The sequence below is a fragment of the Helicoverpa armigera genome, chromosome 10, assembly GCF_030705265.1.
Source record: "Helicoverpa armigera isolate CAAS_96S chromosome 10, ASM3070526v1, whole genome shotgun sequence".
Classification (NCBI taxonomy): Eukaryota; Metazoa; Arthropoda; class Insecta; order Lepidoptera; family Noctuidae; genus Helicoverpa; species Helicoverpa armigera.
Genome location: NC_087129.1, coordinates 6,363,230 through 6,384,321, shown reverse-complemented (window position 1 = coordinate 6,384,321; position 21,092 = coordinate 6,363,230). Strand labels below are relative to the sequence as shown.

Sequence of the window (21,092 nt, the reverse complement as noted above, 5' to 3'; positions counted from 1 at the left end):
AAGAAACCGCGCGATAGGCTTCTGTTTTTTTGGATGTATCGTGAGCGGTTTGAAAGCGCTCTAACGTTCAAGAACGGAATTAACTAAGCTGACGGATGACCGCTTCTAAGAAGATAAATATTTAAAAAACTAGTAAGTAGATAAGTACCTACCTGCACTTAGTGTGGTTCTCAAGTTAGTCAGTAGGTAAAATGTTTGGTAAGTACCTACTATTTCCATGTAGAAAACAAATCAATACACTCTCGGCCGTATCTTGATTTCTCATGCAAAAGCAATCATCATATGCCTAGCCTTTTCTCAAGTATGTTGGGGTCGGCTTCTAGTCTAACCAGATACCTGAGTACCAGTGTCTTACTTGGAGCGAATACCTATGTGACCCAGTTACCTGGGCAGCCCGATACCCTTGGGTAAGATTGGTTGTCAGACTTTCTAGCTTCTGACTACCCGTAACGAGTGCCAAAGATGTTCAAATGACAGCTTATCATGCCTTCCGAAATTAAGTTTACCTACATATTTTACTTGCACAAACCTATCCATTGAGCGAATATTAATCAGAGCCTCAATGAATTCGAAAATTCGTCACATATACCTGACTACCTTCTCCATCACTTCAGGTACAAAATTTCGTCATTGTAGAAAAAGTTTTAGCAAGTCCGAGTCTGCAAGAGGTTAAGTATACAAATGACAGATTCGGAACGCAGGTGTTTCACATGTAGGTATTACCTACCTATTATTTATTTGGAGCAAATTTTTTTTTTTAATATTTTCGATACTTAAGTAATCAAAAATATAGTAATTTAAAATAATAAATATGTCTGTGCAAATAACGTACCTAATCATTTCAATCTTTGTTGTATTTGTAATGGTAGCTGAACGATTTGAGGTTAGGTTGATTTAGAATTTTAAAGAAATTAAACTTGTAAAGTGGAAGAAAAGCTGAAAAACCTGTATCCTTACTATAAAAGAACGTTACAAGCTATTCATCACTTATGGGTGAAGGTTACCACTTACCTACTAATACCTATTTATTCAATTGTTTCATGCGTTAAAATAATATCACAGCAGAAATGCAAAATAACAATGCTCTTAATATGTTACAATTACTAGTATTTATTTGAAAATAAAAAGTTGGATCACTTAACTTATCAGCATATTTCTGAACGTTGCACAAACTGTTTTTCTTAATAATCTGTGGTCAATTTGTGCGAGTGACTCCTGATAACATAACCTAAAATGAGACAAATTTATATTAAAATATTAGTTTTTTCATAAAATTGAATCAAGTAAGAGCAAAAAGAACACCAAAACAATATACCGACTCCTGAGATTCCGATGATTTTAACAAGTTAGTATTTTCTTATATACAAGGTGCAACGGCGGCCATCTTGTTTAAGTGCGTGTCTACGGACTCCATTTAGAGGTATGTTATTATTATTTTATACATACCATTTAAAACCCCTACCACATAGTAAATCTCTACTCCTCTACTGTTAAGAATTATACATAGGTACAAAAATGTAAACTGCCTTATCTTTTTATCGCAAGTGATAAATCTTGTGTGTGAAGTTCTAAGAAAATGGCTTAAGGCGAGGTACTAGGCATCTACGGGTAGCCAAGTGGGATGTACCTATTCTGATGAGTTAAATCTCTTGTGTAGATTTGCCATAGAATGATCCTTGTTACGTTAATGAGGTAGGTACCTGAATGTGTAGTTAATATTGTTTGCACTCTGTAGTCGCATGGCTATGGAATTCAATAAATATTTAAAATTGACTCTCTAAATTCTTAGCACAAACACTACGCTCGTGTGAAGTGCGCGCGGGCGGGAGCACGTGGCAGGTTGCATTAGAAGGCACCTGTGTGCATCGATTAAGGATCTAGGTACTTGTTGTTTAACACGTGTTACCAGCTAGCAGTTGTTAGAAAATAACATTAAGAATGAATGCAAAAACGTAGGTAGCCAATGAATTCCTACAAAAAAAGCCTTAACTATTGAGGCCTAGCCAATTAATATCTTTTAATAATTTAAAATAGTAATTTTTTCCAACTTTCAAATGTCAAACAAGATACATACTAAGAACTAGTTAAGTTAAATTATATACAGAGTAGGTACAGTTAAATTATGAACTTAAGTATTGAATCATCATCCACCTTATCTTTTTCCGAATATCCGAGTATTTTTCAGTGTATACAGGATACAATCCAAATGGGCACAGTGTTTGTCATATTTTGGCTCTATAATCTGACTATCCGTAAAGATATTCAAACACGGTACCGGGCACCGCTGCGGTCGGTAAAGTCAATCTTATGTTAGAAAATATGAGATGCTTTAACACCAACCGCGATGAAACCTATAACGCAAACTCCAGCTGACAGCGCGGAAAACCGCCACGTAATTCGCTTGCCGTCGTGGTATTCGCAAGAGTCGATGAGTAAAACCAATCCACGGACCAACCTAACGTAACCTTATGATCGATCGATCCGCAGCGGCTTTGACGAGATAGACTACGGCCATACAAAGTTACAGTACAATAAAGTACCTACAAATATTTTTACATAATCAGCACCATGAGCGATGTAATACAAAGATACCTTTTCCTTTATCCGACATTGGGGCTGAACTACACCGCAACACTGTTACAGCCTTTTTATCGTCCCACTGCTGGGCTGCGGCCTCCTGTCACAAGGAGAAGGACCGCAACACATCCCGATGAAATCCCGATAAGTACCTACCTATCTATATTTGCACAAGTTGAGGAAGTTTAGTTAAAAACCTTTAGTTGATGCAAAGCTCAGATTTTTTACCCTTGCGTTAAGGGAACTTCTAACTAGGATAGAAAATAATGTATAATCGTTTACAGGATATCACCTATACGCATTATCTTCATAAGCTTTACCTTTAATGCTGGTAACTATACATATAATGCCAATGTTTTAAAACTTTCGCGATTTGTACACATACACATTTATAAACAATCGGGACTTTAACGCAATTTGATACGAAGAAACACTATTGAAATAAATACCAAATCCCCAATTCCCTGAAAACCGAGAAAATCAGGTGTCGGAAACTCTTAACACCGCGATGCAGGTTTATTAAAGAAGACTGTGCTGATTTCGTCAAGGTGGAGAAAAGGAAGAATAAAAAACCTCGTCGTATTTAGCGCAACGCTGGCAGGGCCCAATATTCTGCTGCCGACGCTGCTGTACGTGTCCAGGGGCCCGATTCTCTTAATTTTACTTAAGCGACATACGATTCACATTCGAGTGCGATCCAAACACAACTCGATTACGATTAAAGCGTATATGGCATTCCGCTATTTTTTCATTAAAATAAACGTTTTTATCCTTTTCTGTCATTCAATAATAAATAATTTTGTCTGCAAATGATTTACGATTGAAATATGATTGTAGGTACAGTTATCGGCACGGATATTGAGCCCTGACCTTCACCTGCGCAGAAGCGGTTTACTGCCTTATACGTAAGGGTGCGCAAAGCGATCCCCACTCTTCCGCCGAGAGCTCAATATCCGTGCCGGTAACTGTAGAGCAAACTACCGTATATACCAAAATCACCAAAATAGCAGGCCAATCTCAAACCAATCGAATGTCGTTGGAATATGATTGGTCTTATATTAGTAGCAGAATGCCCGATATGGTTAAAACTGCTATTGCGATCATATTGCGATTCGATTTCTATCCAATTTTGACATTATTAACTTAGGAGAATCGGACCCCAGATTGCACCATTCCACGAAGGTTGATGAGGTCGTGGAATATCTCCGCGTCAAGACCGGCTGGAACTTGAGAGTCGAGAGGTGGTAACTGCACCGCAACACTAATTTTAAGACTTTCGTGGTGTATGTGCCGAGACAAGTCTTGAAATTGAAAGGGTCCTCAACATGGGCGTAGCCACACTGGGGCAAGCTGGGGCACTTGCCCCACCCTGGGCCCTGGCTCTGACTTCTATGGTGTCTGATTAAACAATGTTTTTTTTTTACTAACTCAAGCGAGGGGGTTTTCGTATGGACGTAAATTGGGTGTGTCGTACCTAGTCTCCCCATTCATGAAAATGTGTATTTGGGCGACATTTTACGTAGTTTTTGGTTTAAGTCCGATAAAAATTTCGCGCTCGCTTCGCTCGCGTATTCAGAAACTATATGCCCTTACTTTTGGCTTTTGTCCTGTGTGTGATTGTTTATTTTCTGTACCTGAAAATATAAGTCTTAAAAAATAATTAAAATTTCGCGCTCGCTTCGCTCGCATTTTCAGAAACTGTGTTATTTTTGTATTTGTCAAGAAAAAAAAAGTTAAGTACGTTTGGGCTAAATTTTACGTAATATATTATTTAAGTCCGATAAAAATTTCGCGCTCGCTTAGCTCGCGTATTCAGAAACTATATGCCCTTATTTTTGCATTTGCCAACAAACAAAAAGTTAAGTACGTTTGGGCTAAACTTTACGTAATATTTGGTTTAAGTCCGATAAAAATTTCGCGCTCGCTTCGCTCGCGTATTCAAAAACTATGTCCTTATTTTTGCATTTTTCAACAAACAAACAGTTAAGTACCTTTGGGCTAAATTTTACGTAATATTTGGTTTAAGTCCGATAAAAATTTCGCGCTCGCTTCGCTCGCGTATTCAGAAACTACATGCCCTTAGGTACTTTTGGCTTTTGTCCTGTGTGTGATTGTTTATTTTCTGTACCTGAAAATATAAACCTCTCAGATTAAGAGATTAACGGCTCAAGATACAAAAAATCGGAGGGCCCCGCCCTCCCCCGGGGATAGGTTGACTGCTGCCCCACCCTGAGCCCAAAGCTGGCTACGCCCATGGTCCTCAAGGAAGATTTCTGGCCTAAAGGTGTTGTGTTAGTGTACCGCCAATTTTGTGGCCGGCTACGTGACACTAGTCAGCGAAACACAACGCCGACACTTCGTGTGCATTAACTGTAAGAATATTTAGGTTTTATATTTATTCTATGTTTAAGTTTTTTATAGGTAAATAGTATTGTAAGTATATCGGGTGTATCGTACCTAATCGCATTAAATCCTATCTTGTACTCTATGATACATATACCTCCTCTATGATATTCTATGGCGAATTATAAAAAGTTAACCTAATCCATTCAGTGGTTTAGCCACAGGAGTCATTTTTCGTTTTCATAATTTACAACATCGTAAATGTAAAGCAGAGATATAGATAGGAGGGGTGTACTACGCCCAATCGAATAACAAATAATCGAATGCCAATTGATCGACCACTATTAATCGAAATTCTAAATACTCGAACATTCATAATATCGAATGGTTATTAAATCGAACATTCAATACATCGCGCAGTCAATACATCGAGTGTTCAAAATATCGAATGTTTGTTTGATCGAGCGTTAAATGCATCGCATACTCATCCTATCGAAAAATCTGTAGTTTTTATGAATACAAGAAAAACTCAAAATTTTATAATAAAACACATTTTAACATAGTTTTTATTATTATTTAATATTTTTTCAATCGCATTATCATCCCTTTTGCCTCTTCTTTGTAAAGTAGGTCTTCCCAATCCCGCGTTTGCCTTTTCAATTCATACAAAAATTTAAAATGTACCTTTAAAAGATAAGAATTAAAGATTAAAATGTGTTTTATTATAAAATTTTATATTATATCAGTATTCAATGTTTTGACTAGTTGACAGATCAGTTTTCAAGGGAGAATTTCAGTTGTTTGTAATGACTAACCATATCATAAAGTATATGCGATAGGATTTAATGTGATTGTGAACGACACACCGTGTATAGTGTTCTAATTCTCGCATATTTTTATTATATTTACTTTGTTTAATTTTTTTTTTTGTTTTTACGTATTTTTTTCTTTGTGCTAATCGACATTATACATATTAAACAGTATATTAACGTATTTTTTTCATGTGATTAGGTACCTACGCCACTCCCGATATATTGATATCTACATTGATGCCTGAATTAAATAAAGATTTATATCTTATATTATCTTATAATAAAGATTTTTATGTTTGTTTGGTTGTAATGGATAAACTCAAAAACTACTGTACCGATTTTAAATATTCTTTCACCATTAGAAAGCTATATTAACTGCGAGTAACATAGGCTATACTTTATCGCGGTGCGGGCAGTAGTAGTCCCACGGGACGCGGGAAAACGGCTAGTAAACAATAAAAATGTTACAAAATTGCAGGTGCAGTCCATCTATGATGCAAATGTCGAATTGAATGATGTACCTATCTCCCATATTTAAATTAGATTAAATATGCCGCTAACAAAATATTACTTATTTAATAACAATATAGGTACCGCATTTAAACTTTTACTAGCAATCCGCCTCGGCTTCGCACGGGTCTAAGCCGATACTAAATCCTCACTAATATATATGGCGTCCACGGCTGATTTCAGCCACGGCGGCTGTTCTCATTTAAGGAGATCAGCCAGCTGCGCAGGACATATTATAGTGCACAAGCATTTGCGCAGACACAGGTGCACTCTCTATTCCCTTCACTCTCATAACCCGATGGGACGGCAATCCGACACGACCGGAAAGAGATCAGGCGCAGGACCGACATTTATGTGCTCTCCGATGCACGGGTGAATAAATCACCAAACTTTGGCTGCTTTGTGAAAGTTTAAGAAAACCCACAAAGCGATTTCGGCCCGACCCGGGAATCGAACCCGAGACCTCGAGCACAGCAGCCGCGCTTGCGACCACTAGACCAACGAGGCATCACTAATATTATAAATGTGAAAGTAACTCTGTCTGTCTGTCTGTCTTTTCTTCACGCCTAAACTACTGAACCGATTTGTGTGAAATTTGGTACAGACATAGTTTGGAACTTGAGAAAGGACATAGGATAGTTTTTATTTCAAAAAAAAAATATATAAAAATAAAAAATAAAATTTATTCCGGACATATAGCGCCATCTATTGGTCAAACCAAAAATATGCCGGAAGTCACTATTCCATGCGAACGAAGTCGCGGGCAAAAGCTAGTACATTATAAACCTTCCTCTGCAATAACTCTATATCTATTAAAAAACTGCATCAAAAACCGTTGCGTATTTTTAAAGATACATACGGATAGGGGGACAGAGAAAGGGACTTTGTCTAAGGGTCTACATAGTGCATGTGACCACCGCGCTCCCACCAGATGATGCCCGCTTTTGAAATGCATGTAACCTGTGCATATGCCTCAACATGCGCATTGCGCAAGCTACTTGGACCGTGTAGACGCACCCTACTACTATAGGTTTACCTATCAACTATGTAGTGATGATGATTTAATTTTCAATTCTAAAGTTATTTCAAAAAAGGAGAACACCTACCGTGAAATAAGCCAACATTATCCACATTTTTTGGATGAAACAAGATACTTCAAGATTTTTGTATGTAAATTGGGACATATTTTTTATCTGTGGCAACGCTAAGATTAAACGCATGCGTTGGTTAGCCAATATTCGATTTAAAATTTGACATAGCTTTCTTGATCATATAAACAATTTTTAAGGCGGGCAATGTTATCTGGACTTTTAGCCAACTTTACCCACCATGATTTTAGTGGAATTATAACCTTTATTTCAATGCCATAAAAACTAGCTTAAGCTTTCTGGCAATGTAAACAAGCGATAGCTAAAAAAAGTTACGCCATATCATGAATATTGTCCTATTAACGTGGATGGGCAATCTTATCCTGATATTTTTCCGTTCTCTTCCCTTCTCCATACAATCGTTGTATAACGATGTAAAAGTGCCAAGGTTGCCTCATTAGATACATTTCTAAAGTCAGGAAATAAAACATTTTTAGGTACAAAGTGGATTATTAAGTCAAATCAATCGTTAGTACTCGTAATTGTGTTTGAGATTTTTAAATCAACTAAAGAAATCTGATAACTAAACAAAATAAAATTAAATATTCATAAGTAACTAAAAAAAAACATATAATAATTAGTCTTTATCTCAGAAGCTCAAAGTCTCATCAAGAAATCTATTTCACAAAAAGTATACCTAGGTACCTATTGCAGATAGTTACCTACACTTTTTATGAAATAGATCGCACGGAAATGAACCGAATAGGGTAAGCATCGAAATATTTAATATGCAAAAAAAAATATCGAATGAAAAATCGAGGCATTATTTTGCCGTGGCGTCAGCACCGTCAAACTTCGAGCGAGAAAAGGATAGCGATATCCCCTCGAATTTTAGAAGCTAATAACTCTGGCATTATGAGAAGATTTTAATTATTTTTTTCATTCCAGAATTATTAAAATTATTTTTAACGCTTCTTTACATAAACATTAAGATTAAACTTTTTAAAAATAGTCGACATTCCTATTAACAATTTTATTATTAATTATAAAATGTAAACCTAACCTACCTCTCTACCTAACCTCTCAAGTATGAGGGCGCGGGTTCGATCCCAGGTCAGGCAAGTACCAATGCAACTTTTAGGGGTCATTGGATGATTTTTGGCGTCGATAAAAAAAGTATCTTTACTTACGTATTACTTAATATTTAGTATTACGTATTTTATCCGTGCCTATACTTCATTTGAGTAAGCACCTATATGTAAAGAAAATAATCATGATATAACTTTTTGTTTATAAAAAATATATCTTAAAATAAGCGTAACTTAAATAATTAATTATAAGAAGCAACCCTTCCCTACGCACGGTCACGGCACGGTCGCGGTCACTTGTGCGTTATTGCATTGCTTTCGCATTGGAACACTAATCGAGCTCTCGAGCTTTTTAGGTTCAGGTTTTTAACGTAGCTATCCTATACATATAACTTGCGGAATTTGTAGTTGCTTATAACATTAGGTAGGTATGTATTTTTTTTGTATGGAGTGGTTTATCTGTGTAAAGCCGGAGCCCCACATTGGATTCAACTTTGCGTCCAATATTAGCTATGATTTGAAATAATGCAAACTACTGCACAGTACATTGGCTTCAATGAAAAACTTTGTAACCAAACAACAGAAACGGACGAGCTCATTGGGCCAGCCCCAGCTGCAGAGGAGCGATAACGTCATTAACGACTGCTTATTCAGCGATTATTTAGTGACGTCGTATAGGTGGGTAAGCTAAAAACATTTCTGTAGAGTCCCACATCCACATCACATAAAATCTCAAGAAGACAAATGACAGACACCATTGTGTGGCTGTGGTGCGAGCGCAGCGTTGTGTCCAAGATGTCCCCGCGCACTCCCCTTTAATTCCTCTCTCCTTTGAACTTGTATCAAAAACTGACACTGAGCGCGTCAGTATTGGGCATTGGACAGTGATTGGCATTGCATCCATCACATCCGTTTACATTGTGTCAAAGTACCGATACACACATTGGTGGGCGCAAAACGTTACGTTGGCGTTAGTGCAAAACCAACGTGTGGTGGTTGGTGGTGGTTACTTTGGTTGGTGGTTGTTTGGGTATCTTCAATGTGTGGCCCAGTCATAATACTATTAAGTTATCTGTGCTAATAGTTAAATATATCTGATCCGATAGATGTCCAACGTCCAACCCAATGAAAAATATTCTAATTTTGTTGCAGATATTTAAAGATGGACAGCAGCACTACTGTTTTTACCTCCAAGATAACGAGGGTTGGGAATCACCATAAAAATAATTTATACGACCTTTTGAACATTGTTCCCGCTAAACCTCTTAAAGTTAATGAAACAAAGAAGTACACTTGCGATTTCATCCCAAAAACTGGTAAATATTATACACCGAAAAGAAAATCGCGACTGAAAGTGAAAACTGTTCGAGATATCAGAAAATTGTTTGAACAAGATACATTTTCTTATTTATTAAATGAACTGGAAACGCAGCAAAACACTTTATTAAAAAAAATACGACATGGTTCTTCAAGTGATGAGATAACAAAAAATTTGGCTACAAAGTTGTTAAGAGGTGACTCTCCTATTACTAGGTCAACTTGGCAGATGTTAATTAATCTGAATCCAGAACATCACAAAAATCCACGCCAATTTGTTAAATGGAATGGGAAATATATTCAAGTGAACGGAAGTTTAGGTGGTAGGAAGCAAATAATAAATAACTATGATTTATCATTTAAGTCACCACCACAACAAAATACAAAGAAACACATATTAAAGAACAATTTTGGAATAAGAAAAAAAGGACTATTAAGAAATTCGTTAGTCGTTCAATTTAAACCAGGCCCTCTTTGTAAGAAACAATTTCTTGATGATTCGCCTCAAAAATACCACATAGGTAATACCGAACTCATACATCTTCCAAAACCAGGACTGGACATCAAACCTACTTATGGTACTGCTTCAGAGCCTATGATAACACAGTATCTTAATAATCTCCGTCCTGGGGATGGCACTATAACCGGAAAATGGGCTGAATTTGCAGTTTCTGTTTTAGGTACTATCAAAAAATCTAATGCAGTACAAATAAACAAAGATTGCATTACATTTGATTTAGCTTACAAATATAATCAAAATAAATTACTAATGCGCCGTGGTGCTGATAATCTTTTGAACACCTCCGAATATTCTGGATTGAGAGTTACAGAGAGAGACAGGCGAACAGCAAGAACAGGATTAAAAACTGAAATACTAGATATTATAAATAAAATGATAGATTCTGTAGAAATAAACTTAACTCAAGATACATTATTTACTCAAGAAAAAGAGACGGAACCATCAACTGATTTGAACTCCATGGATGTAACAAACGCAAAAGACAAGCTCAAAAGAAAATTTGGCGAACTAGACAGACTTGCTGTTAGGGTGATAACACTTAATGAAATTGAAGAACCTCAAATAACAAAAAGCTGCAACAATAAGCACTGTTCTTTGGGTTGTATTTGCGCTTCATTGCAAGGCAAATACAATTTGAGGCAGCATTGTGGCCGTATCGAATGCATTTTTGATTGCAAATGTGGCTATGACATGTACAAAGATGATCCATTACATGCAGAATGCTCAGATCTGCTTCCTGGACTCATAAACATAAATAATGATGATTTACATTTAGCGAAAGAAGAGCAAAAATTTCATCAAACTGTTATAGTAGCTGGAAAAAAAAGAATTTTATTAAAGACAGAAAAAAGGAATAGCAAACCATCCAAAAAATATGCCGATTTTTACAGCAATGTGACCTCAAAACAAGAACAGCACAAAAGACTAGATGCTTCGGTTGTAGCAATAAAATTTGATTGTAATAATATAGAACCATGGTGTATGGTTCATAACCTATATAAGTGTTTTTGTAAAGGCAAATTTACCGAAACTTGTGCAAATATAAGTGAGGAAATCGGTAAAGAATCACTGTCCAAAGAAACGACTAATGATGCTGAGGATTTAGAAAACCTTAAAGGAGCGAATGATGATACTGGAATCGAGGAATGTCCTTCAGCACGAATGAAAGAGCAACAAAAATCTACAGAATGGACAAATTCAGTTTCAGTCAGAAAATCGAAAATTTTTGAAAGTATACCAAAGAAAGTAAACAAATCAAGAAGTTTTGATAAACTTAAATATAACAGTAATACTGAAGAAAATAATTACGACTCTGAGAATGAAATTAAAAGTCATAGTAATGCAGGGACAACGGGTATACAAAGGAATAAGAACTCAAGATATACTCTAAGACAATTAAAAATGACAAATTTCAATAGAGATACGGACAAAAGCAGTGAAAAATCATTTTATTCTGATGATAGCAATTCTTTGGATTATATGGATGAAGAAACAAATACATGTTCAAGGACGAGTGCGTACGTTGGAAGAAAATACACTAATGGATATTATAAAAATACAAATAGTAAAATATTGGAAATGGAAAAGCACGATAAAAAACTTCAAGAGAGATTGGATTCAATTAATTTAAAAATTGATAGTGAAAAGACTAAAACAACTGATAAAACTGCCAATGACTCAGAAAATCTGTCAGAAATTGATAAAAAAAGCAGAAAGCGTTTACTAAGTGAAACCAAACTCGTGTCGTGGTTAGAATCGAACTACAAAATATATAAACAGCGAAACGATCGAGGTTTTTTAAAAAATGCCTTAGAACCGCCACAATTAGGTAAAGTAGCGTTACACTCCTGGGAATTTATTCTAACCAGATATCGAGAACGCAAAAACCTATTTTTAGTATCTCGTCAAAAGCCTTTCCGAATTTTTATGGCAGTAAATACCAACAATTCTTTTTTTACAAATTGCATTAATATTAATGATATCCGATTTGCAGAGTTACACAAATATCCCCAAACCGTAAAAAACTTACTTATAAATGCAACTGATCTAAAAGACAATTTTTGTATTTTACGAGGTTTGTCTTTTTGCTGGGAATTAATAGGCTCTGTGACTAAAGTAAGCGAGAGTGATGGATCAGGTGCGGAACATGATGCTTCCCCAAAAATAAATATGAATCCGCAAGATGAAAGCGACACGGACATGTCAGCTGATTTTAATCAAAACAATGCAGTGTCTGAGGAATCGTTGACAGAAAATACGGAACAAACCGAAATACAAACTTCGCCTTTGCAAAAAAAAGATTCTGAAAGTAAAAGCTGTGTGGACTATGTTGGGTCATCAAAATGGTTTGTTATGACAATAGAAAATGATTTTAGTGAAATAAGATTTTTTAGAAAAGGATTTTTTGTTAAATATGAAAGCATTATAAATGCCATTAGCGTTGCACGTCTATCCGGTAAAACTGTTCGACTATCTTCTAAGAAATGTATGGAACAACCTGAAGTTCCCCAGTTCGGCATATATGCAATTCCTAACAACAACGAATATTGTGTTTTTGTTGGACCGTATGAAATGGAAGATACTTTGGGGATAGAAACGATTAAGACTATTTTAGACGTAAGAAACGTAAGGGTGAAAAGAACAAGAGGGTTTTGGATTACAACAAACAAGATCGATAATCTGAAAGTTGTAGAAAATCCTTTATCATTTGTTCCTTCAACAAATACCCAAAATAACAGTGAAATTCCTCTAGAAGCGCATCTTTGTACCAATCTCGAAACTAATTTAAACCAACAAGACAATACAAAATTACCAGAAAGTGTAGTCACAAATCAAAATGAAGAATCAAAAGAGTGTTCTCCTAGCAAAAGAGATATAAAAGTTGTTAAACCAATAAAAATACGCAAAACGAATGGCTTCTACCACCTGGCATCCGACGGCGTTTTAAAAAAAATATCTTTAAAATACCCTAAAATCGCACCAAAACCTGTTATTACACGTATAAATGTGGGAGATTGTGTTATGGATAGTACCAGATCATTACTACAAATATGTAAAACAGGCATTGATAATAATGTTAATGGAGTGACTTCATTATTGACAACTTCACAAGAGCCGGTTACTGAAGCAGTATCTCAAATAAAAATAGCCTCCGTATATTCAACACAAAATGAACCTTCTGTTTCTAATCCCAGTAAACCACCAGTCACCAGTAAAGATAGAGGAATGTTTATTTTAAAACCTGAAGAAATAAATAGAAAAGTTATACAAAATGAATTGATGGCTGAAGTGACATCGGCTTCTAGGAATAAGTATGAATTCAATAATAAGTCTAAAAGTATGTTCTTGGATTCGAATAATTATAAGATAATGCCCGAGTCAACAGATTGGAATGCCGATGATGTTAATGTATACGTCTTATCAGATGAAGAAAATGAAAGAACTAGTGAAACTATAGATCAGGGTGAAATTGAAGATAACGGACAACTATGGACGGACGTTTGCATAGAATGTACAAATGTTCCAAGCCTAGGCTGGATACCAGGAATAAAGAATTTTCATAATTTACTCAGCTTTAAATTACCTGGATCAGAATATTCAGAATTTTATCCGGAAGAAAAAGCTTTTGCCGAAATAAACTTGTAAGTACATTCCATATTTTCACTTTGGGACATTATACATAACCTACGTGACACGAATTTCATGATATTTGCCCCTATTTATCACAGCTGATGACATTTGAAGGACTCCCATGTCCCTACTCGGACGCAACTTATTTTTCAATCTTATCATCCAGAAATTATTTTGGCTATTGAAATAATAATTCGATCTTTTTTTCCAATAAATAGTCAACCATTAAATCAAAAATTTGAAATCACAAGAATCTATTAATAAAGATACAAACTTACCTCATCATGTCGAGTCGTGAAATATTCGAATATAATTAGATAGGTACTAACTATTTTGTTTATTCTAATTTTATTTCAGAGAATTGTCTAAAAGGATAAATACTTCAATGAATATAACATTGCAATGGAAAGTTAATGAGTCAAGTGACAAATTTGAAGGAACCGAAATTAACCCTGAGCATTTGTATCCAGATTATGTAAGTAGAGATTATGCACCTTAAACAAAATTATGGGTAGTCTTATTTCAACTTTATGATCATTGAAGTGTGCGACTCAAGCAAGAAAGTGGGAAGTAGAGTGATAAGTGATGACGCGCACATCATTTTATGTCTATGTGATCACTTGCCTTGCCCAGCTTCGTATATTACTATATACACACTATATACACTGGTCTACAAATTATTATATCTTTTTCGTTACAAAGGTTTTGTAAATTTTTTTGTAGAATATTTGATACGTAATCGAAGTCCAGAACATAAAATTGCACTAGCACGTCGGGATTTAAAGATATACCTACTCCTATTCATAAGTGCTAAAAAGCGATCTTCTTTAAAATATTTTTGAGGACAGCACAACTATCTGATATTAAACCCATTTTGTGTTGCCATACACGGGCCACACGCGACAGCTACAAAAGCCGCCACAAGAGGCAAGAAACGGCCACAGAAGCAGCTGAAGCGCGCGACAGCCACTTGTTTAGTGTTTACAGCCGTATAGTGGTCGGTGCGGGCGGGTAGAAGCAAGCTGCGGCGATTTGTAGCGCGTGGCTGCCACCGGCGCCGACCGTGTGCGGCGAGTCCATATAAGATGTATAAAAATTACAGGAAATATGCCAGTGGCGGCGTTTTGTGCTTGTAGCCCGTGTGCGGAGTCCTAAAATTTATATTTTTGCTAGTTTTCTTTCTGAAGATACGTTTACACCATTCTACAGTTAAATGGAGTTTGTTCATACTAACAGGTCAAATAAAATATAGGGAAGATCGAACTACCGCAGCAGTACCTAAACATATTTCATGAAAATGAAAACTCATAGCGTGAGAAATTGATCCCGACGAATTGAGAACCTCCTCTTTTTTGGGAAGTCGGTTAAAAATGCATTCGAATCGGAAAGAGGAGTAGTACTATGTAATCCTCAGAAATTACCAAAAAAAAAAGTCCTTAAAAAAATTAGCAAATAGCGTTAAAAATCGCGTTTTTAGTATGTTAGTATGCTTTAGTATGCTAGCGCAACTTTATGTTCTAGACTGCGATTGTCTATCTAATATTCTACAAGAAACTGTATATTTCACTTGTAAACAAAAATGCTGTTGGCCAGTGTTATTATAACTCCCCAAATAAACTAATGGACAAACAACGACTGTCAGAGATCCCCATTTGACTGCCAAGACGTCAGGTTTTATGGCATACTTAACACAACGGTTATGTTAAAGATCCTTTCATGGTCTGATTTTATATTGAAATACCTATTATATAGGAACACCACAGTTCCACTCACAGCCATTTTCTACATAAGAACTGTGTTGTACAGCCACACAACTCCACTGTAATAAAATTGATGGCTATTTTATTAACGAATCACATTTTCTTCAGATACTTACACAAGAAGGGCTGTTGCACACCAGTGATATAATAAAAAGTAATAAGGACAATCTTAAAACCTATTCCAAAACAAATTTGAAGGGCAACGCTCGTGGTTCCGCATCCCCGAGTGAAATCGGCAAGGTATTACATATCAACAATCATCCCGTCTCAAGCTTTCAGCTTCGAACGATAATAATCGAATTTAACTAGGTACTAATCTAGTTCATAAGTCGTGCACGTGACTAACAATCGATATCGATAAATTTACAAAATTGAAAGCTCTACTAACCGTTTTGCGCTCATCTAAACTAACTTTTGGCGCGTTACTAGCTATTTATTGGTGATGGTTGGTGGATGTGCTTATTGGTGATATGTGGTATTGGGATGCCTCGGTTTGCGGTTTTATTTCTCTTATTACTAAATGATAATTATTATTTTTAGATTAACTTGCTGAAACAAATCGAAGAACCCAGGAATACAGGCGATGTTCATCATTAACTTAACACCCGAAGCGATTTGACATTCCTGCTCGAGCTAAAATAATTGAAGGTTGTTTGAATAAAACATTTTATTTTGTAACTAAGTACCTTGTTAGGTACCAACACACAAATTGAAACATGACTGATTTCTGTAAGTAGTTTTATTTAGATTATCTATCATAACGATAACTTGTATTTTTTATACTTACCTACCCTACCTAGGTACTGACTTACTTCGTTTCAGTTAAGAAAATATTGTTAAAATTTCGTGATTTAAATGTAAGTTGCAGATTATCTGCTGCCTATTTGCTCAGTACCTACCTACCTACCTACCTATAGTTTCACTAAATTCTACTATTGTAGAAATTGTCATTTTGTAATTTATTATCTTTTTTGTGGGTACCAAACGCAAATACACCAACTTATCAGAGCCTTGTGCTCACAGCGTATTTTTTTCTTGTTACTATAGTTAGGTAAATGTTAACCTATCCGTTTTAGTTATACATGCTTACCTAAATGTTTAGATTCTAAGTAAATAGCTAGACTAGTTTAGTTACAAATGTTTTATGATAAGACTTATTAAAGTATCGGTAGGTGTGCTTGAAATATGGTTATTCGTCATCTCGCCACACTAGACTCTTCACGAATGTGTGACACAAAAAATGAATGTGCTCGACTGTACTTTTATTTTGAATTCTATTTTGAATTCGGGTAAAATGCTAAAATGAGTCCGGTTGGCGAAATGATAAATGTACCTACAAATTTTAAGTTTCACCAACTGGACACATTCGTGGTAAGTCTAGTGTGGCGACTTGACGAATAACTCGAAATTATGGTTATTGTCCTTTATCGTTCAGTGCTAGTTTATGTCGTCATGTGCGCTAAAGATAAGGTTGTACATAATGGTATTAAGAAAAGGACCTTTTATCGATATGGGTCAAAGGATAGGTACCTAAAGAATAAATTCAACAGTTTTAACTATTCGTGACCAAATAATTGTCATACTAGAATAAGGTCGTAGTTAAATGTCTTATTTTGTTATTGCTAAGAATACTAATTATTTATCTGTGATAATACAAAATTAACAACTTGGAGCGAAGGAGTTGCTTTTATTTCCTGAAAGTCTGAAGCGATTTTGTACCTTATTAAATCATTGATACCTATCTGCTAATTAGGTAAATGTCGATAATGATTGTACCTTAAAGTATCTAGTGTTAAATGCAGAATACAAAACTACACTCGCTGTTAATCGCAGTTTCATTTACTTATCCGTTCCTTTTTGATTACTTATACGGAATATACCTACAGCTGTTTTTGCGGCATCAATTATTTCTGACATTCATAAATCAGAAGCTTGTAAAGGCTTAAGCGAAGCAAAACTTAACAATTCTGTTTTTTTTTTTCTAAGAAGGCTCTACGGTTCGAAGCCTTCCATATTTACAAAGAAGCATGTGACTACATCGTTAATTAATCCACATTATTATAGGGAAAAGAAACAAAGTTTGCCGTGCATAATTAAATTTATTTTAATTTTATATATCTGTATCGAGTAACAATGACTCAATGTTTTAGTAACAATATATAGATATGGTTATCATTCATATCAGGACAGCTTTAATAAGCGGCATTACAACGCAATATAATAATAACTTTGTACATCTCACAGCACTTTCCCGCCAATTACTCTTTTCTTTATTAGGACTTTTGGTTTTGCGGGTTACCCAAAAACGGTTAATATTTACAAATCCTGAGAAATACAAATTATTGCTTCGTGTCGGGTTTTAATACATATATTTTTCAAGCTCTACCAGTTTACATAATGTCACTGACGTAGTACAACAGCGGGCTATACACGAAATGCTACTGGCTAGTTCGAAACAGGGAAGGATGGGTTTTTAGCACGGATACACTTCTAAGGACAAAACACCGGGATCCTCTGATGTAGTTAACTTTTATCAGTGGTAGAGGAGCGTCGCACGTTGTTCCGCTGCGGTATCACGAACTCGGCGTGGCGCGGGGAAGTGAAAGGGTTCGTCGACGCGAAAGGTGCCGTCACTGAGCCCTGTCTCTGTGGCGGGGCTCGCCGCGTCCCGCCGCCGCCGCCGCCCGCCCCTCCAGCCCCGCCGCCCGCCCCGCTGCTCATTCCCGCCGGCTCGCTCCCACGCGCTGCGCCTCTGCGACAAGCGTGATCAGCGCTTTAAGGTCCGCACGAATCCTTTCTAGTACTAAAAGATAATATCGCTGAACGGCAGACGAGTACAGGTCTCCGTACGTAACTGAAGGAGCGAGGACGCTCACCTTGGCGCAGAACCAACGTCTGCTGCTGCAGACAGCTGTCGCGGCGGCAGAGCCGGCGGCGGGCCCACAGGCCGCGTACCCGTTGTTCCAACACGAGGTGGAATCTGTAAACAAACAGTAAAAGTGAGTAAATTTTGTATCATTATTGAGCTAAATCTAAGAATGGTGGCATTGAAATTTATTGCCGAGACTATCAACTATTCTTGCATGTAGGTATTGTTTATTATTTTATATTTGTTATTTTTACACTTGGCAAGGCAATTCATCCAAATTAATTTAAACTTTTTGCCACGTTCCGCGCTGCGATCTTCGTCTATCACCCATCACACGCTAACACGCTTGATCACGCTTCGCACATAACTAATATGGAATGGCTTTAGGAAAAATAGTCCCAAATCTCAGTTAACTCTCGAAATCTTTTTTTAGTTTTCATTTTCTTTACACAGGGAACTGATGACCACAGAGCTAGAGCAATGTGCAAATTCCAAAATGGTAATGGTAAATTTAAATATTGTAGGTACTTCCATTTTTTAACATGCTTATATCTATTAGGTAAGAAAATCTTGGATTCTTAATTTTACCTACTTCCCGGTCTTCGATTAGGATAAAATTTTGCACACGCTCTGTGTTCTGATGACAATACATGACTAGCTAAGAAATGTCACTACAAATCAAATATGGCGGCCTCCCCAAGATGGCGGACTGGCTGTGTGAAATGCACCCGCATGATGTGGGTATCACAAGACCTTTCTTTTGATACCCACATCATTACTTGGTTGGTTTGCTTGCTTGTTGGATTACTTGGTTTACTCTCAGGAATACGAAAAAAATAGCCAAGTGACTTAAATCTACAAAAGTATTAAACAAAAATAATAGTTTAAAAAACTAAATAACACGTAAACAGAATACGCTCCACGCTTTCTATCATCAAGCTAAATGTCCGAATTATTTTGTAATTTTTAAAGCGTATTTTTTAGTTTTTAAACAATTTTATCGTTTAACATACGGAAAGGTCTCGGCATGAAATAGTTGTAAAGTTATAATGCTACTGACTAGGGGCGGGTCAGGCGGTCGCGCCGGCGCCGCGTGCGAGTGCGCGCGGGCGAGGCGCGGCGGCGGCGCGGCCGGCAGCGCGGGCGGCGCGGGCAGCGCGGGCGGCGGCGGCCGGCGGCGCGGGCGACGAGTCGGCGCGGGTGGGCCGCGCGTCAGCCCCGCGGTCACCCCCGGCGCGCTCTCCTGGGCCCTTCTCCGTTCCCACGCGATCAGTGGAATGAGGCACAGCACCTCCACTTCGAGCCTGCTGCCGCTCTGCCATTTCTCTAAAATCGGTAGGCTCGGCCTTACCCGGAGACCTGGCCTCACCAGCTCGTCTCACTGGAGAACGTTTCTCCGCCTGAAAGAGTCATATAGATGTATGAGTACTTACATAATAATATAAACTGTAACTAGATATGTATTAGTAAAACATTGGTGCATGATAAAATAAGGCTTTTAAAAAGTAACCTGTGGGCTGGTTTTCCTCCGAGCGTCGGCGTCATGCTTGGTGGCGGCGGCGGCGGGCGCGAGGCCCTCGTGCGCGGCGGGCGGCACGCGGGCCGCTTGCTCTAATATCGCTTTCTTTTGTTCCTGACCCGCCGCGAAGTACGAGAATACACAAAGCACCGCGTAACATATTTGATCCGCCTGTAATTATATAGCAAACAATTTATTATACTTGTCACACTGAAAAAAAAACTTGATAAATTGATAATATGCCCGGATAAATCGGAGTTGCATATCCTACGAGCAGCTTTGTAATCTATGGGCATTGAGTGGTCAGCACTTGTCATTGCAGAAAACCCTTGAGCCAAAGGGTGTCATTTGGGGTGTTTCGTCATCTCGACACACTTAACTCACCACGCATCTGGCTTCAATGCACTTATGATTTCCTAGTACTTGTAGTAAGTAGTTTGGGAGTCGCGTTTCAAGCGTTTACTAAGCTCAGTGGCTGATGATGTTTGTGACACAGAAAATGAATACATTCCTTTGTTGACCGTACTTTTTGCTTGAAATCGGGTTAAATTATAAAACGACTTGGTGAAAACATAAAAAGTGAATAATTTAAGTTTCACCAACTGGACACGCATCAAAATCTTGACGTGTCGAGTTGACGACATGATAAATGTTAAAATTTTGAGTTTCACCAACTGAACACATTCGTGGTGAATTAAGTGTGTCGAGATGACGAAACACCCGTCATTTGTAGCGGAGACATTGTGGCGGTATTGGCAAGGCAAGTTAAGGTATAGCTTAAGTAAGTACTTACAACAGGCCCTGAAATAGAATTAAGTTATAATTTGCATGCATAGCCTTAACGATATAGCGTGCGAGGTTAAAACAATGATGTGCAAAATAACATAGATCCAAATAAAATAAAAAAACAAACACGTGTCGTTGGTACGTACATCGGTGATTGTGAACGGTAGGTATGAGCTATGAGACGCAAGGTGTAACATGTAATTCATATCCACTGCTCTCAACAAAGTAACGGGAAAGCCACAAGGAGAAGAAACGATGAAGATCAAGCACTAC

At 37.1% G+C, this 21,092-nt stretch overlaps 2 protein-coding genes across 4 annotated transcripts in view; one reads left to right on the top strand and one right to left on the bottom strand.

The window, feature by feature from the left end:
- The first annotated feature begins 1,189 nt into the window (after positions 1-1,189).
- On the top strand, positions 1,190-17,472 carry Ocm (over compensating males). 3 transcript variants are annotated; one of them, XM_021328897.3, is made up of 5 exons: positions 1,190-1,345; positions 9,571-13,896; positions 14,243-14,360; positions 15,754-15,885; positions 16,186-17,472. In XM_021328897.3, the coding sequence occupies exons 2-5, from the start codon at positions 9,581-9,583 to the stop codon at positions 16,240-16,242; spliced, it is 4,623 nt and encodes a 1,540-aa protein (XP_021184572.3). In that variant the 5' UTR covers positions 1,190-1,345; positions 9,571-9,580; the 3' UTR covers positions 16,243-17,472. The 3 variants fall into 3 exon arrangements, with proteins under 3 accessions (XP_021184572.3, XP_021184570.3, XP_021184574.3); XM_021328895.3 differs by having other exon boundaries at positions 1,190-1,420; XM_021328899.3 differs by lacking the exon at positions 15,754-15,885 and having other exon boundaries at positions 1,190-1,420.
- A 1,049-nt stretch (positions 17,473-18,521) lies between these two features.
- LOC110372271 (MAP kinase-activating death domain protein) overlaps positions 18,522-21,092 on the bottom strand; it is a 32,057-nt gene continuing 29,486 nt past the window's right edge. Inside the window, 3 exon segments of the mRNA XM_064036467.1 lie at positions 18,522-18,625; positions 19,575-19,914; positions 20,025-20,204. Coding sequence (XP_063892537.1) covers positions 19,585-19,914; positions 20,025-20,204 — 510 coding nt within the window. The 3' untranslated portion in view covers positions 18,522-18,625; positions 19,575-19,584.

Bases quoted from the DNA above. Each gene is read 5' to 3' on its own strand.
- Ocm (XM_021328897.3), top strand. From the start codon at position 9,581: ATGGACAGCAGCACTACTGTTTTTACCTCCAAGATAACGAGGGTTGGG. The intron at 14,361-15,753 runs GTAAGTAGAGAT...CATTTTCTTCAG, and splicing joins AGCATTTGTATCCAGATTAT to ATACTTACACAAGAAGGGCT. The intron at 15,886-16,185 runs GTATTACATATC...TATTATTTTTAG, and splicing joins CCCCGAGTGAAATCGGCAAG to ATTAACTTGCTGAAACAAAT.